The sequence below is a fragment of the Grammomys surdaster genome, unplaced genomic scaffold, assembly GCF_004785775.1.
Source record: "Grammomys surdaster isolate TR1022 unplaced genomic scaffold, NIH_TR_1.0 208, whole genome shotgun sequence".
Lineage (NCBI taxonomy): Eukaryota > Metazoa > Chordata > Mammalia > Rodentia > Muridae > Grammomys > Grammomys surdaster.
The window spans coordinates 579,065-597,364 of record NW_021604653.1 but is presented as its reverse complement, the minus strand read 5'-3'; the positions used below and the strand labels follow the sequence as shown (position 1 = coordinate 597,364).

At 46.4% G+C, this 18,300-nt stretch overlaps 1 protein-coding gene across 1 annotated transcript in view; it reads right to left on the bottom strand.

The window, feature by feature from the left end:
- Tmem163 (transmembrane protein 163) overlaps nucleotides 1-16,132 on the bottom strand; it is a 175,910-nt gene extending 159,778 nt beyond the window's left edge. Inside the window, exons 1-2 of the mRNA XM_028771504.1 lie at nucleotides 15,934-16,132; nucleotides 6,664-6,783 (exon numbers count right to left, since the gene is read on the bottom strand). Of these exons, the coding sequence (XP_028627337.1) occupies nucleotides 6,664-6,783; nucleotides 15,934-16,132 (319 nt within the window). The remainder of the gene's footprint in view (nucleotides 1-6,663; nucleotides 6,784-15,933) is intronic.
- Between the last annotated feature and the right edge of the window lie 2,168 nt (nucleotides 16,133-18,300).

Below are 18,300 nucleotides of genomic sequence, written 5' to 3'. Positions count from 1 at the left end.
CCCCCCCCCCGTGCTCCTGAAACTACCCTCATCAACAAACAGACTCCACAAAGCCGAGGTGCCGCAGAGCTTCTGAGCGCTGAGCAAGCCACCCATGCCTTTGTCTGGAACTCACACTGGGAAACACAGAATAAATCCACTGCTTCCACAGTGGCCTCAGCAGGGAGATGTCAAATTTACTGCAGCCAATACCTCCAGGTGAACTGCTTTAGGGACCAGAAATAGAAACTAGAGACACCTGGCTCCCAGTACTGAGGCGTGTAGGTTGTCACAGAAGCAACACTTCGGTGATCCATGTCACAAGTGTGACATGTCTTATCTTCAGTGTCCCTGGGGGAGGGACACTTAAATCACTCTGGAGGGTCTTGGAGAGGTGCTTATTTTTAATTTCTATTTTAAGGGTTAAATAAAATCTGATATTAAGTGAGAAGACAGGTGTTACAGTACACACCTGTCATCCAGCACGCAGGAGGCTGAGGCAAAAGGAGGAGGATTTTGAAGCCAGCTTGGGCTACCTAGAAAAACTCTGTACAAAGTCAAATAAAGACGAGGAGGTGACTCAGTTGGAAAGGTGCCTGCTGGACAATCCAGATAAATAACCCACGTTTCAACCGCAGCATCCACAGTTTTTGTTTTTTTGTTTTTTGGGGGTTTTTGGGGTTGGTTTTTTGTTTTGTTTTGTTTTGGGGGGGTTGGGGGTTTTTGTTTGTTGTTGTTTTTAAAGGCATGTGTATGTCATCTTAGACAGAAGCCTGAGGGTCTGAGGGCAGACACCTGGGGACCACCGAAGCATCTGCTCACTGAAATCCCCCGTAGCTGGGGGATGGGGAAAGATCAGTACAAACAGGAACCAAGAATAAGCTCGTGGCAGGCCTCACGGGACATGCATCAGACTAAAATGCTGCTCTGTGTTCCCTGCCCAGGGCGGGCAACCCAGAGGCAGGCCTGGGCATCAGTGGTGACACGACCACAGGGCTAGGAAGGAAGAGCCTGGAGGCGGGAAGTTTTCAGGGCCAAGTTCCCAAAGCCAGTTTCTGCTTGGTTCTTACTTCCGTCTCCACCTCCCTGAAGCAGCCTCTTTAGTTATCACTCACAGAACACATTGACAGGGAAAAGTTATCCCGCCAACACCCCCAGGATGTGGCTCCAGACTTCCTGCCCACAACCCCCTGAACTGCCTCATGGCCCAGGTCAGCAGCAGCAAATGCTCCACTTGGAGGCCGATCCTGTGGAGAAGCTCACACTGTTTAGAAGATCAGCAAAAAGTCGACAACACATGGATCAGAAGTAGCAAGCAGGGGACATGTAAAGGCACCATGCCTGGGCAGGAGCAGGAAGAGAAGGAAGCGAATAGGAAGGTGCAGCGAGTGACCCTAGGCTCGGGAATGCTTATCATGTGTGCAGACTTCTCTCTTCAAAAAAAAAAAAAAAAAAAAAAAAAAAACTGACCAGCAAATCCAGCAAAGGATTTCAGCTGAAGAAGCTCTTATGGACACAGGCACAAACATTAGGGCTTCACTAATCACATAGCCTGAGAGAAAAGGGAGCCAAAAGGAGAAAATCAGCACATAAGGAGCTCTCCGCTAGCAGTTGTGAGAGTCAGAGCCTTGGTAGCCTTAACAAGAAGGCTCAGCTACTCATCCTCAGCAGGCCAGTGCAACAAATAAGTAATATCAAAAAGCAGAAAGGAGGAAATTATTCAATACAGCCACATTGGAAAAAGGAGCAAGGACAATCCACTGACCCCCAAGACCATCTTCAGAGTACTGACATGAGGCTTAGGTTTAAAGAGAAGGCAAGACAACAGCTAAACACACTGAGTCAAGATATGGTCCTGCCCCTCAATGATCCATCATGCTCTGGGCTCCAGTCACTCCTGCAACATGGTCTGACAAGTCAGAATGGTGTAAAATCTCTTTCTAAGAAACAAATCCTTCCTCTGTCTGGTACCAGACTCCTGCTCTTTCCTTTTCTAGCAGGAGATTCCTGGGGAAGTCCCAATTTCTAGGAGTACGTGATTTCAACAAGCTAATAACCAAAGAGCTTTAGACTGTCTATCTTCCAGTACAGTTATACGCCACTTTTAGGTGATGAGGTCATGCAGCTGGGGAAGGATCTCTGAGAAGGAATCTGTCCTGTGGTTCCAAGCTAGACCAAAGAGCATGGCTCTAGTCCTGCTGAAGCTCAAAGGGTCCAGGTTGGACCTTAAAAACCATTCAAAACAGCCCAGTGATAGTGGTCCACACCTTCAATCCCAGAAGAGGCAAACAGATCTCTGAGTTTTAGGTCTACAGAAGTTCCAGAACAGCCAGAGCTACACAGGGAAACCTGGGGGGCGGGGGGAGAGGCGGGGACTCATTTCTATAACATTAGCTGACTTCAAACTCTCAATCCTCCTGCCTCAGCCTCACAATGCTAGAAATGCAGATATATATCAATGTGTCCAGAAAGTTGTCTTGGTCCTTTTCTATATGATCATGTATTCTCTGAGGTAAGAGGACAGACAACTTAGGAAGGTCCAAGACTTTTCTACTAACACAGATAAATCATATGATCTTATTCTATCTCTCTCACTTCTGTTACCCTTAATTCGGGAATAAAAAGGATATGGGCTTCAAGATGGCTCAATCGGCCAAGGGGCTTGCCGCCAAGCCTGAGCAATCCGGTCAGTTCTTTGAGTGCATAGGTAGAAAGAGGGAATGGACATCTGAAAGTTGTCCTCTAATTTCCACACATGTACCCTGACACACAAATGCACAAAAATCATAAGTAAACGAAAAAGCTTTTGTCAAAGATACATATAGATTATGTTACTATGCTAAAAGGCCAAGAGTTTAGATTAAAATCAAATAAATTAAAATCTCTGCATATGGGCCTGGAGAGATGGCTCAGCAGTTAAGAACACTGGCTGCTCTTCCAGAGGACCCAGGTTTAATTCTTAGCATCCACAAGGCAGCTCACAAACATCTGTAACTCCAGCTCCAAGATATTTGATGCCTTCATCTGCCCTTGGGCTGATGCCCCATGGTGCATGGACATAGTACACAGATATATATGGCAGCACATTTAAAAAATTATCCCACAAATTAAAAAAAAATTCAATCCTATCAGAGATTTGATTTCCTAGTTCTGAGGTCTGCTAATGCACTCAATTTTTTTATGTGCCTGTATGTGCGATTGCACTTGTGTGTGTGGAGGCTCATATGTGCATGTGCCTGGAGAACAAAAGATGTCGGTCCCCAGACATCATTCATCTCAAATTTTCTCTTGGTCTCTTTTGAGATGGGCCTCACTATGTAGCTTTGGCTCCCAGAGCCTGCTATGTAAACCAGGCTAGTCTCGAACTCTCAGAGATCCACTTTTTTCTGCCTCCCAAGTACTCCAGTTCAATGGATGGTCCTCCACACTAGCACCATCTTGTTTTCTGAGACAGGGTCTTTCACTAGTCTAGAGCTCACCAAGTAGGCTAAGCTGGCCAGCCAAGGAACCCCAGGAGTCTGGCCATCCCCACCTCTCTAGCACCAATATTACAAGTGTGCACCACTACACCACTACTTTGTTTGTTTGTTTTTGTTTGTTTGTTTGTTTGTTTGTTTTTAACATAGATCAGACTCAGATTCCCATTCCCTTAGCACTTAGCTACAGTGAACAAACTGGAGGAAAGGAGCTAATGCTGGAACCTTGATATAGCTTTGATTCTTGACTGCGGATGCAATGAGACCAGCTGCCTTACGCTCTGGCCACTGTGGCTTTACCTCCATAATAGATTATACCCTGGAACCATACACCAAAATAAGCCCTTTCTCTCTTAAGTTGCTTTAGTCAGAGTATTTGATCACATCAGCAAGAAGAAACTAAGGCACTATCTCAGAAAGAAAAAAAAAAGATAGTTTCCGTAACATTGTTTCTAACATACCTTCATTTCCCACAGAACAAGCAGGTATCTAGTCCCTACCAATTAACTTGTGCTCAAGCCTCAGAATCAGAATACATTTTCTCCAACTTTTAACACAGACATCAGGGTTGTGAAAACCCTGAGTTTTGAGGCTGAACTTCTAGTCTCTCTCTGACCCCATTATTACAACAGGCCTGTTTTCATATCCGCTCATGAGAAGATTGATATTTTCCACACTGCCTATTATACGCCAAATCTATTTCAGATCCAATCTAGAACTCTCTCTCTGAATTATTCCAAGATACATTACCATATTTTATATTGATGCCTCAGCACGTCCAAATCATTATCTCACCAAGTATTATGAAAGCCAGTGCATGGGGGAGATGGCACAGTCAATAGAGCACTTGCTGTGCGGGCGTGAGTTTGAATCTCTGGTACCCACATAAAAATCTAAGTGTAGTTTTGAGTACCTGAAACCCCAGGACAGTGCAGGGCTTGTAATAGGATTTATAAGGGTTTGCTGGCTGCCAGTTCAGTTCCAGGTTCAGTAAGATAATACGCTGTCTCAAGGGAGCAAGGTGGTGAGTGATAGAGCAGATAGCCTCTCTGACCTCTGCAGCATGCATAGGCATGTGCCTACACACACACACACACACACACACACACACACTAAAGCTACTCTAGTTTAAATGGGGCAAAATATGATTTCTCTGTTTTAGAGTTAAACTAAATCAGAAGCAGTTAGAAGCAACTCACAAATAAAACAAAAAAATATAGAACATAACACAGGTCATGATGAACAATACAACATCATCCACCATTTATAGGCAAGAAGTTAGAGACTGGTGAGATGGCCAGGGGTTAAGAACACTTGCTGCTTTTGCAAAAGAGCTGGGTTTAGTTCCCAGTATTCACTCCCACAACTGCTTGTGACTCCAGGCAGCTCCGTGCCCTCTTCAGGCCTCCTGGGATGTACAGATTCCAAATGGATAAACACATGCATGTTCATAAATAATCAATAAAGATACATATTTTCAAAGGAAGTTAAAGGGTTTAAGTTCAATAGTTCTGCGATAAAGAAGTAAGGTGGCTTTCAAAAGAAAAAGAACAAGAAGCCCTTCTACAAAGCCACACTCTGGCCTTACGTGGAGATTTTCCATTGAAGGAAATGAAACATTTTTAGCATAATCCACCTGACTGAGTATTACAAGTGAGGCCAAACTTTCTTCATATCTTTTCCCTATTACATGGCTTAAGCACATCGAATGTAACACTACTACTCCAAAGGAAAGACCCATTCACAACCCTTCATGCTCAAACACCATGCTTCAAACACCAGAGAATGATCCCCCAACACTTTACAGGGCACAGGGACGTGTCTAAGGAACCATTATCTGGCATGTTAATCACCCCCTTCATCCCCTTCCTCTCTTCTTCACATATGTAAATTGCCATGTCTGATCTCCAGTCCCCCTGCCAGCCACAACAACCAAATTACCCTCAAGGGACATCCACTGCCTTGTTATTTTGATCTCAGTATTAAGAAGGGGGAGATGAGGAGAGAGAGAGGCTATTATATTTTCAAAAGTCAGAATTCTTCCTGATTAGATTTCTGGATCACTGGTAAATGTTTATTTCTTAAAATGTATTATTTCTATATTCTGTACATTTGGGGATTTTTAAGAGCCAGGCTACTGTATAATGTTCCTAATATAAATTGTCTCTAATATTCTATGCTGAGTTTTGAAGGGAGCATTTGGTCAAATTCTAACCCCGCCCCCTTGGGATCCAGCCCCAACTTCCAGCAGCAGAAGAGAATTTTAAACAACTCACACACAGCCACGTTGCCTAACAACCATGGTCCATTTTTCCCTCTACCCCTGAGGCACCTTGTAGGATGCTTAGCACTTAGAACACAGATTTTTCTTTTTATCACAAAATTTATAAAATTCAATTTAAAAAACACATTCTCCTTTTCTCCACTATTGTGGGGATAGAAAAGGAGGAAAACCAAAAAAAAGAAAGAAACCAACTCTTGTAGTTGATACAATCCCTACCAAGGTTGAGCTGTAGCTTGTGTGTGGATTACTGCATGATTAATAAGAATAAATAGCACATGCATGTTTCATAAGCTGTGAGTGTCAGTGGAGAAAACCCACCACAGGAATTCCAGACACCCAAAGAGGGTCATCCAGAGACAGAAATTATTCTGTTTTCATAGCATCTCAGAATTGTAAGATACTATTTTATTTTCATGCACTAAAATCGGAAGAAGGCCCTTCCGTTTTTCTTTCATTAAAATTATACGTGTGATTTTGTTCCTGACCTTGCACAGCACACAGCCGAGAGGGAAAGGAGAGAGCTTGCTGCAATATTGAACTCATCTACTTGCATTAGGCTCAAAATCCGAATCTCCGGGATGTGTATTTGTCATGTCAGCCCAAGCTGACGGCATCTGCCAAGAGACTATTTTCACTATTCGGCTTGTGCCAGCCGGAATCCACTTCCACAAACCTGCATACTGATGAGAACTGAAGCTCCCAGTTATTTCTCTCCACTTCTCTCTCATACCTCTTCCCTTTGCAGAGGAGTGAAGTTGCTTTACTAATTCATGAGTACCCTGACTACCCAACCATCTAAAAACAATATTTTTTTTTTTTACTCATCGATAACAGTCAACTAAAAGCAAAGCACATTCCCACAGGGGTTGGAGAGAAAGGCAGGCAACGGGCGAGTATTGATTGCCAAGACTCCCTGATACTCACTGAAGGCGGCCACTGCCAACGCCAGGGTGACAATAATGGACAGCCAGGATACCCACAATGCCTTCTTCCTATAGTTCTGGGCTTCGTGAGGTTTCAGCCGGGTGCTGCTTTCTAGTAAACCTGATAGAAACAGGAAGAAGAGGGAGTAAGGCCTTTCCATAAGACAGAACACACCCCCCAGACCTGTAGCATCTCATCCAAAGACTGCAAACCCACAGCCTGTGAGCCAAGATGTGTTTTGTCTGGCCCACAATGTGCTTTCACAATTAGAAGATTGCACACTAAAAACAAAACAAAATTATCAAATGCTCTGGCATCCCTTCTAAAACCACAGGCCCTGGCAGTATGGGATAAGTGTTTCCACAGGGCTGCAGAAGCTCTCTGAGTTAGAGGAGCTCCGTATACCTTACTCCTGAGGTCACACCATGACATTTTGTTTGTTTGTTTTTGTTTTGTTTCCTGCACTAAGTCACTTGGGTCAGTAGAATTTCCTCATCCCAACAAAGCCCTTCCATTAGAAAAGAACTGTAGTAACTGATTCGACATTTGGATTCCTCAGCTCTGAGCACTGATCCACCAGTACAGTCCCAACAGCAGTGTCAGGTTTATATAAACCAAAGATTCATAGACTGTATGAATGCCCATACTGGACCCCTTGGCAACCAACAGCCACAGGCCCAGATTATACAGCATGTTTTCTCACTTTTGTATGAAGCACACATTAAGTAAATAACTGATTAGCTAATCAATTAATTAAAAAATTTAAAACTCTCTCAGGGGTCTAGGGAGATAACATGAGGACCTGAGTTTGATTCAACCTACGAAATAGTCAGGCATGGTAATACATGCTTGATCCCAGCCCTTGGGAAACAGAGACAAGCAGATGCCTGGAGCTTACTAGCCAGCCAGTACACTCTACTAGGTGAGTTCCAAGCCAATGAGAGACACTATCTCAAGGTATATAGCATTCCTGGGGAAAAACTTCTGAAACTGAGCTACACCCATGTACGGACACATGCATGCACACACATACAAACTATCAGAATACAAAAGTACAGAAAAACTGCCAAAGCCAGAGCTAGCTCCGTAGGAAGGCTGCAAGTACTATGGGCTTTATTTATCTCCTGTGCTTTGCACATAAGGAGCCCTTTTCAAGGGCATGAATCTGTGACGACTCGCCAGCAATGCCCACTTAAACATCTTCAGATTGATCTTGATTTGTACTTCTTCCTTTGACAGTAAAACTGTAAGGGCTGAGAATGGCTTAGTGCTCAAGAGCACATATTGCTCTTGCACTCAAACTCAAGGTTGATAGCCAGCACCCATAAATAAATAGCAATAATCAAAGTATTTTAAAAGAATAAAATTGTAACCAGGCAGTGGTTATACACACCTTTAAGTCCAGCACCTGGGAGGCAGAGACAGACAGATCCCTGAGTTCCAGGCCAGCCTGGTATACAGAGTGAGTTCCTGGACAGCCACAGCCACACGGAGAAACCCTGTCTTGGAAAAATCAAGAGGAGGAAGAGGAGGAGGAGGAGGAGGAGGAGGAGGAAGAGGAGGAGGAGGAGAAGGAGGAGGAGGAGACAGAGATTGTATGTGCCTTTTCTTGGTTGCCAGAGAGCCAAACTTTCAGTCATGTATTTTATACAAGTAAAAGCCAGTTTGCCAACCCTGGCTGCACAGTGTGTCTCTCAGAGATTGGACAACCTCATCACAGTAGCTATAGACAATGACAAATAGGAAAGTAAAGCTTAGGCAGCATTTGTAAAATGTCACAATATGTGATGTATCACATATGAGCACCATTCATTTATCTGACTGACCACCACTGTAGGAGCAGAAAGGACAGGGACATTCTTCCTCTATAATTAGGGTCATGACTGGCACACCTTCAGGACAGATTAACGGGGGAAATGTAACAACTGTATTAAAACAAAGGTCTACGTGATGGGTTCAAGATATAGCTCAGTCAGCAGAAGCCTGGCATGCATGAAGCTCTGGGTTCAATCCATAGCACTGTATAAACCAGACATGGTGATGAATGCCAAAAGCAACAGCAGTAGGGAAATGGTGGTAGGAGGATTATGACTTCAAGGTCATCCTAGGATACATAGGGAGTTTGAATGTAGCCTGGGATACATGAGACTCTGTCTCAAAAATTAGTAAGAACAACAATTAGGACCGGAGGAAAAGATTAAAGAAAGAAGGGCAGAAGGGAGGGAAGGAGAGAAGGAGGGAGAGAGGGAAGATAAAGGGAATGAAGGGGAAGAGGGAGAGGAAGGAGGGGGAGAAAGAAAGAAAGAGGGGAAAGGGGGAGGGAGAGGAGGGGTGAAGCAAGAGAGAGAAAGAGAGAGATCATCGATCCTATGTAACATGGAAGGCTTCAGGAATAAAGACCCAAAAGCCAAGGAGATCTATTTTTATGCTCAGATTCAATGAAAAATGCATATCCCTGTAGAGATGGGATTAAATAAGAGATGAGTGAGGCACAGAAACTCAACAAGACCAGTCTGCTCCACATCTCGGTATTTCCTGCAAGACACCGATGTGCTGCGTGTGGGTCAGGATCCCTTCTAGAACGAGGCCTTTTAGTCGAGGGCCTCAGTAGACAAGGGCAGTCCAAGTTTCCCTGTGACCAGTTCTTACACTTGAGGGCAGGTTGCATATAAAACACTAATTCTTGGGCTTATAGCTATCTTTGAGGGAAGAGGGTCAAAGGTTCTTTCCTATTTTGTTTTACCATTCGGGATGTATGTGTACACATGCTGGTGTGTGTATACACATGCTGAAGTGTGTGTATGTGTGTGTGTGTGTGTGTGTGTGTGTGTGTGTGTGTGTGTACAGGTGCATGTGCACACGTATGAGCATGTGTGTGAAGGCCAGAGGTTAACCTCAAGTGTCATTCTACCTGCTACTTATTTTGGAAGAGTGTCCTTCACTCAACCTGGAGCCCACCCATTCTGCATAGGCAGCTCGCCAGTGGGCCCCAGGGGCACACCTGTCTCCACCCCATCAGCATTGGGGTTACAAGCATGTGCCACCACACCGGCATCTTTTAATTGAGTTCTGGGGCTGCAACTCAGGTCTGCAGGCTTACAAGACAAGCTTTTTAACAACTCCACCGTCTCCCAGCCTGGAATTCTAGTTTCTGTGGTCAGCCTTGGGGTAAAATGGAGACAGGAAGAAAAAAGACAAGGGGAGGCTTTGCTTCTAAGGCCTTCTGGAAACCTTCCTCTCAGAGTGCCCAGCACACCAAAGTAACATGCTTTGGGGAATCATTTTCTGACTCAGTGCCACTGCTCAAAACTGTATCCTGTTTAAAAAAAAAAAATTCAACAGCTGAGCATGGTGGCATGTGCTTTTAATCTCAGCACTCAGGAGGCAGAAGCAGGCCAATCTTTGTGAGTTCAAGGCCAGCCTGGTCTACATAGTGTGTTCAGGGCTACAAAACTGAGACCCTGTCTCAACCCCCTACCCAAAAAATTTTAACAAAGACTCAGCTGAACTAGCTCCATCCAGTCATCCTTGAACAGGCCTCAAACAAAGCAAGCAGGATATTGGAGAAGGGTGTTTTGTGAGCAGCAGCCCAGGAGACATGGAAGTGAGTAAAGCCGGGTGGGAAAGGGAGCTTCTTTAGGACCCAGGTAAATGAGAAAGCAAGCAGGAATTATCAGCCCCTTCTTCACCAATGCACTGGGAAACTATCCTCAACCTTCCTTCATTAGTTCAGACTGAGAACTGCAGTCACAGTTCAGTTGGTATGGTGTTTGCCTGCCACTCACAGGCCAGGGGTTCTATTCCCAGCACCGAATAAATCGGGCATGGTGATAAACACTGTGATCCCTCCAGAAGTGGAGGCAGATGATCAGAAGTTCAAGATCATCCTCAGCTATATGTGAGTTTGAAGATAGCCTGGGCTATGTGAGATCTAATCTCCAAACAGTGAATAAATAATTGGATTTGGATGGGAAGAAGGCAGGCCTCTTGTCCTGACAGATTCTGCTGTAGGTCCTGGAGCCTTCAAATGATAACTGGATATCACCTTTCTCTGCTTTTTCCTGGGTTCTAGAAAAGAATCTCATTTTCCCTCTAAATGCAGTCACTCTTCTGTCCAAGGGAAGCTATCACCTAGAATGAACAGGCCCCAAACACCACTTAAAATTCCCTTCCCTTTTCTCAAATGAGTTTAAAAAAAAAAAAAACTTTCTATCTAGAGAGATGGTTCAGTGTGTGAGTCTGAGGACCTGGGTTCAGATCCCAGGACCCCACATAAAAGACAAACACGGAAGCATACCTGTAACTCTAGTAGAGGAAGCAGAAGGATTATGGAACTTGTTGACTAGCCAGTCTAGCTGAAAAGACAACTCCAAGTCCAGTGAGAGACCCTGTCTTGAAAGATAAGGTGGAGTGAAATTTCATCTCCTAGAAATGTTAGAGAAGCTACACGCTCATGAAGTCTCACCAGCATGGCTGCCTAAACAGGACCTGAACAAGGATGTCAAGAACAGACACGCTAACATGAAAGAGGGAAATCATATGGATTTTCAACCCTAGACAAAGAACTGCAGGCAACTATGGAACACTGAGAGCAGGAGAAATAGTCTTCCCAGGGAAAAGCGCACCAACTGGTTATCCAGTGATCAAACCCGATATCATAAGTACAATTAACACTATGTGGAGTGAGTAAGTCATGTTTACATATACTAATCATTAAAGAAATAAAGCCTGTGAGTTTGAGAGACAAGAAAAAGGGTTGTTCATGGGAAAGGTTGGGGGGGAGGAAAGGAAGAAGGAAAAAAACATAATTAGATTCTAATTTGAAAAATTAAACATAAAAGACTCCAAAACTGATGCTTAAGAGGAAAAAAAGTGAAATAAAATTTAAAATTTAAAAAGGAATTTTAAGTTGACATATTTCACAGGAAAGAAGAAGTATGGTAGAGAATAAACAAGAAGACACCAGACATTGCCCTCTGACTCTTACCTGCGCATTCATTCATACTCTCTCTCTCTCTCTCTCTCTCTCTCTCTCTCTCTCTCTCTCTCTCTCTTACACACACACACACAATTTTCCTTTCATCCTAGCCCATTGGTTTCAGGAGAAATGAAACTGCACCATTTCTGGATCAGCTGAAATCAGTGGCTCGCTTGCCAGGCAGGTCGGGGCACCCATTTCGAGAGGTTTGTCCAGTAGGGGCACAGTCCCTTTAAGAAGTCAGTTTACTTTTCCACAGAGACAGTCATCACTGTGTGCACCTTTGCCCATTCTGCTGGGCAGCGTTTATTTCTCCTTCCAGAGCTGGCTGGTTTCAACAGCACACCTGGTCCTGACCACACCTGAGGGTGCTTCCCCTGGCCTCCCACCAGGACCAACACTCCTCCCCATGAGAGATTCAGGTGGCAGCCATAGGGGACTGGACCACCTGCTGGGTTTTCTGAGTCAGTAGGACTGGAAGTCCTTCCCTAGGTCTGACTTTCTTCATGGCTCCCCTGGGAGATTGTAAAATTGAGGAGGGGGGAAAAACAAAGTCATTGTAATGGAAACACTGTCCAAAAGAAGAACGACTTTTCTCTTTCCAGGCAAATGTGCTATCTCTTCATTTCCTTTCTAAAAATGCAGCTGAGGGGCTCAGGAGGAGGCTCCGTGGGTAAAGAACTTGCTGAGCAAGCATGAGAACCTGAGTTCAAGCCACAGAACCTGTATAAAAATCCCAGGATTGTGGTGCGTGCTTGGGTCCCTGGAAGCTCACTGGCCAGCTAGTGGGAAGAAGCAGTTCAGGATCAGTGAGAGATTCTGTTCCCAAAATAAGATGGCAGCACTTGAGGACTGACACTTGAAATTATCTCTGGCCTCTACACACGTGTACCCGCACACACACACACATAACATACACATACATAGACGCAAGCAGGGCTGATGCTAAAATGGGCACTCTCCACTCCTCCAAGGGAAGTAGAATGTGAAGACACACAAGGGCTCAGCTCAGAAGTGATTGATCTCCACACTGGCTCTTCTGTATCCATGCAAGATGCTTGTACACTCACAGGCCACAGCAATGTGTGGGAATGGTGAGGGTCCAGAAAGCCACATCAGACAGGAGGGAGTCAGGCAGACCAGCCCAACAGAAACTAAGAGAGAGCTCAGGTCCATGTGCAGGGCTGCAGCACTCCTGCCCACAATCTGCTTCCGTGGTGGAATTTTAACCTAACTTAAATCTCATAACATGGATCTGACAATACCAAGGGTAATATTAGCATAGTATAAAGACAGAGGCAAATATACGTGAAGATGCAACTTCCCCAGCAGTCTGAACTACTTTTCATTGATTTATCCTGGCCCAGAATTTGATATGTAGCCCAAGCTGGCTGGCCATGGGCTCACAGTGACCCTCGGCTTCAGTTTCCCAAGTGCTGGTATTCTAGGCCTGAGTCACCACACCAGGCCACTGAGCGTTAATTCTCTAAAAGAAGGTGGTTGTTGTTGTTGTTGTTGTTGTTGTTTGGTTTGGTCTGTCTTTAAGATGGACAGCTAGAGGAAAGAGCTAAATAAAGCTATAACTATAAGGTGGGGCCACACCCTAAGGTTTGGAACAAAATCATAGATATTAAAGAAAGGAAGAAGAAAGCTGGAAGATTAATTGGGTTCCCCCTTCTGTGTGTGTGTGTGTGTCTGTGTCTGTGTCTGTGTGTGTGTCTGTGTGTGTATTTGAGTGTGTATATGTGTGTCTGTGTATAGTTGTATGTATCTGTGTCTGTGTGTATGTCTGTGTATATGTGTGTGTCTGTGTGTATGTCTGTGTATATGTGTGTGTGTGTATGTGTGTGTCTGTGTATATGTGTGTGTGTATGTGTGTGTGTCTGTGTGTGTGTCTGTGTGAGTGTCTGTGTGTGTGTGTGTGTGTGTCTGTGTGAGTGTCTGTGTGTGTGTCTGTGTGTGTGTCTGTGTGTATGTCTGTGTATTTTTGTGTATGTGTGTGTGTGTGTGTGTGTGTGTGTGTGTGTGTGTTATTTCCTGAAGATCTTAAACCACATAACGCTTGTTTGCTTCCTGGACCACATGCTCAGTCTACTGGTACAGTAACAATGTGACATTCTGAGCTAGCTGGAATTCTGGGAAATAGTCCATTTCACTTCTAAGAACCTATCTCCAAAATTCCAAACCACTAGGCTATAAAGCAACTCTCCATTGGGAATCAGAAGCCATCTGCCACAGGGCTCTACCACCTCAGAAGGAAGTCAACACAAAAAATAGTAGGGAAGGTAGATTTGTAGCCAGAGTGCCCATCCCCCACACCTTTTAGGGACTGGGCCCAGCAGAAACCCACTGCATCCAAAGAGAGATGTAGACCAAGGAGTTTTCCTCTTCCCCAGTTCCTGTCTCTGGTGGGAAAGATGTCACAACCCATGAACCATTCCCAAGAGACAGCAAAACATGGATACAGGAAAGATAAAATAACACAAACATGTAAAATATTACAACCAATCTCCCAGGCAGCCTCTGGATCTTCATTTATCATTAACTCTTTCTTTGCAGCCAGGAATGGGTGGAACAAAAGAAATGTCACAGCGACTTTCAGCTAGCTCAAAATGGCATGGAAGACACGATTCATCCTAACAGAGAGGTCGTGTGTAATATGCAGGCTTCCACACAGCAGTGGTTTATGAACAGTGAATGCTTTCAGGAGACAATATAATAGAAAATGAAGTTCATTTGACCGCTGACAGCAAACCTAAAGAATGTATTCAGAAGAGGTTTTTGTTTTGTTTTTGTTTTCATTTAACACTGAAGCATGGCCTCTAGATATTACTAAGTATCAATTCATCCTAGTATGGGTTTCTTGTCTGTCCTTGTGCAGGGGTGGGGAGAGACCGATCGGCGCTTACAGATAACCCGCAATGCTACAGAATTAAGCCCAACCCGGGTATCTTTCTTCAATGCGAAATGTTTAAATCTTGCAAGGCAAAGGTAATTCTCACACCCCCAAATTAAAGTGAGACGTTTTTCTGGCTTTCTGATGATGCCATCCACTCTCCTGTCCCCAAGGCTATCGAGTTCTGTGGGAACAGGGAAAGGACCTGCAACACGGGTGCAGAACTCGTTCCAAGCTGGAGCGGCTCCAGTTCCCCGCACAGCATCTCTGCTGTTTCTCTGGGAAATCTGTTTCCATGTCATCCTGTTTCACACGCTACGATTCGGAATCTCTAAGGAAGAGATCCTGTATCCCAACGCGAAACCGGAATATAAAGATGTTCAGGAGGTACTAAGAATAGGACAGAAACCTGCCAGAACTAAAATAATATAAGCACTCTACAGTCGACAGATGAAAGCTTCCAAGAAAAAGGGGGGGAAATGAATAGAGGTGTACAGAGCCGACTGCCTGGGAAAAGGCCGGGCTGCAGAGACCCCAAATCCGCCAGCAACGGTTTCAGCGGAACCGTTGACAATTTTCAAGGAGTCTAATTCCGAAGCAGCAAGAAAAAGGAAAGGTGTAGATGCGACTGTCTCCGCAAAGAATCCATGCTGAAGGCCACTAGAGCAGGATGGGGAAGGAGAGCCAGACAGGATGAATGAGGGAGCCCTAGCGTTCGATGCAGCCCCACTAAGGAGACGGTGGCTGTGGGCGGGAGATGGAGATGCCTTCCAGACGATGCACGGGGTCCAAGGCCAGCGTCCAAGGAAGGACTCAAAGCTGGACACACGCTCTCCAGGAAATATCAATTTTGGGTAGCATCTGTGCAAATCAGGTTGGTGGCCCTACCCCAAACATCCCAACCTCTCTGCCAGCACCCTCACACTATGGGGAGGTGACCGCTGTGACCCAGGATCCAGGGAGCGCCGGGCCCGCAAGAGTCCAGAGACTAAGGGGACCCTAGCTGTCACCCTAGCGTGTGCTCTGCCACTAACCCAGGAAAAGAAAAAAGAAAAAAAAAGAAAAAAAAAACTTTCCCCAGGTTATTGGCGGGGCTCGCGCAGCGGAATGCATTGGAACCCACATCTCCCAGCACCGAGAGGAATCCGTTGGTCCCCTATAAGACACCGAGAACACGGTCTGCAAACTTTTCCCGCGGGCACCGGAGAAGGCTGGCCTAGGCACCCGCGGGGATCGGACAACTGAGAGGGGCTCTCAGGAGGCCCCGGCTGCCCGACCCTCATGGATCCCGAAAGGTAGAACGGTCGCTTCCGCTCTTTGCACCAAGCTCAGCGTATAGGGGACAGGTGGCTTCAGAGGGGCGGAGAGGAAGGAGCGCGGGGCGGTGGCAGCTCACCTCGGTCCTCCAACCCGTCGCTGAACTGGCCGCTCTCGCTGATCCGCGGCTGCCGTTCCTCGTCCGGCTGCACAGAGGAGCTCAGCGGAACCGAGCTGGGGGCGGAGGCGGCGGTCGAGGGCGCGTGGCCCCGCGGTGGCGGCCGCGGGACTCCGGGGCCAGGGGGGCTGCGGCGCTCGCTTCCCGGGGCCGGCTCCATGGCGCCGGGGCTGCAGATCCCCCGAGGCGAAGCCGACCACGACGGAGACACGAGTCCGAAGTGCTAGGGACAGAGGGCGCGGAGAGAGAGCTTCACTCGGACGGCGGTGAGCGGCAGGTCCGCCGCTAGCTCAGCGTGTGGCGGAGGCTGGGGCCGTGCTGTCGCCGCTGCGCTCCGCCCCCGGGGGCAGGTGCGGGCGGCAGGGACCCGCCCCGAGGCGCTGAGCCGGGGCACCGGGATCGATGCACTAAGGCGGCTGGAGAGGGAGGGAGGGCCTCGGACGGTCCAGACGCGCGGAAGCTGAGGGAACTGTTAGGGGGCGTGGGGACCAGCCTGCGCCTAGCGCAGGGCTGGGTGAGGGCGTGACGGAGGACGCGCCCCCCACTCACGTCTCGGATTGGTTCCCAAGAGGAATCCCTCCACCCTAATTACTCTGCAGTCCTCCGAGCCTGTGGCCGAGCGTGGGCAGGAGAGAGGGCATCGCAGCTCATCCAGCCTTTCTCTCTCCGGAGCCACATAGGCTCCAGGGGTTGCACCTTGTCCCCGCCTGCCCAAGCTGGTATCAGGATTCACCTCTCCCCAAGCCTTTGGATCTCCAGCCCTTAAACAGCTTTAACTCTCATCTCCGTTTCTCTCCTGCACCAACTTAGATTGAGGTACTGCTGGAAACGTGGCTCGCCCCCTCCCCTGCCCCCATTGCGACTATCCCTGGGCCTTTCCCATCCATTCTGTCACCAGCTCATTTCCCTCTCTGAGCATCCAGGATCGGTTCCCCTAGAAGACTCCTCTGCTGCTGCGGGTACTCATCCCTATTCTTCACCTCAGACCCTGCTAACTTCCCACACTTGGGCAGTGAGGCTGGTCTCCTCAGCGAAGCCGCAACCTAGTCCATAGGGGTGGCTGGGGGAGACCCACAGGCAAACCGGCCGCCTTACAGATTGGGGACGCGTTTGATGGCGTTTACATCCGAACTCTTAGAGAGTCTAGATTTTATCAATAGGTTAGTATCAATCTCTAAATTTAATCTGAGTACTCTAACATGCCAGTTCCTTCATTTAAAGGAATCCACCCTGTTTTCTTTCCAGAGTAACCTTTTTCCCTTCTGGTTTCCGCTTTGCCAGGGACCATAGAAGTCAGGGTAGGATTTAAATGTCTCTGCGGGGTTCCGGAGATGAGAAGGGGGTCACTTTTTGTTGGGATAGGATCTGAGTGATCTCGGCTCCAGTTCGGTCTTCTGTTTGTTTGATTTTTTTGTATTTTTTTAAATAATAATTTCAACTATAAACTGAAAGCATCGAACTAGGTCATTTCAACAGCCTCTTTTTTTCCTCTAAAGAAAATGAAATTTTCAACAGCTCTTTTTTTTCTCTAAAGAAAATGAAACACCATGTTCTCTGGGCACACACACACACACACACACACACACACACACTTGCAGTTTCTACCACTGATCTGATGCTGTTCTTGATAACAATGCTTCACCTGTACAGAGTCCTCCGGCCTCTCACGTCCTGGATTTGAGGGTTGTTTTTTGTTTTGTTTTTCTTTTTCTTTTTCTTTTTTGTTCCAGGTTATCCCATTGGCTGCCCTGTCAACGATTCTCAAAGAATCACCCCAAGAACAAAAAATATCCAGGCCTTGAGCACTGTAAAGGTCGGTGTCACAGACTGCAACAGAATTGGCTGAAACGTTAACGCCAGTGGCTTTTAGACTTCATCCCCCTTCTTATGTTCTGCTTTTTGAAAATTATATTTTCTTTTTTCACGGTGGTCCTGGGGACAGGAGCAGAGGAGCTTAGCACAGGGTTTAGCACAGAGCTACAGCCCCACCTCTAATCTGTTTGTTCATTTATTTGTTTTAACAAGCATTTCTCCTTTACTGTCTGATTCAATTGTTCTTGAGGTCTGGCTGGAAGTCTTGAAACATGCCCCTCTCCTGGAACATCTTCCCTCTCTGCAGGTGCCGCACCCCCAACGCACACACACGCTCTACAGCAGGCTCTCTAAAAGCAAAGAATCATTGTTCCGATTCCACACTTGGTTTTGTATCCAGAGCATCCACACATGAAAGGGAGCAGGTGAGCAAACTGGAGCTCATCGAGCAAAGTCAGTTCTTTGAAGAGAAGGAAGAGGTTCAGAAGCAAGAGCTGTTGCAAGCCTCTCTTGCCT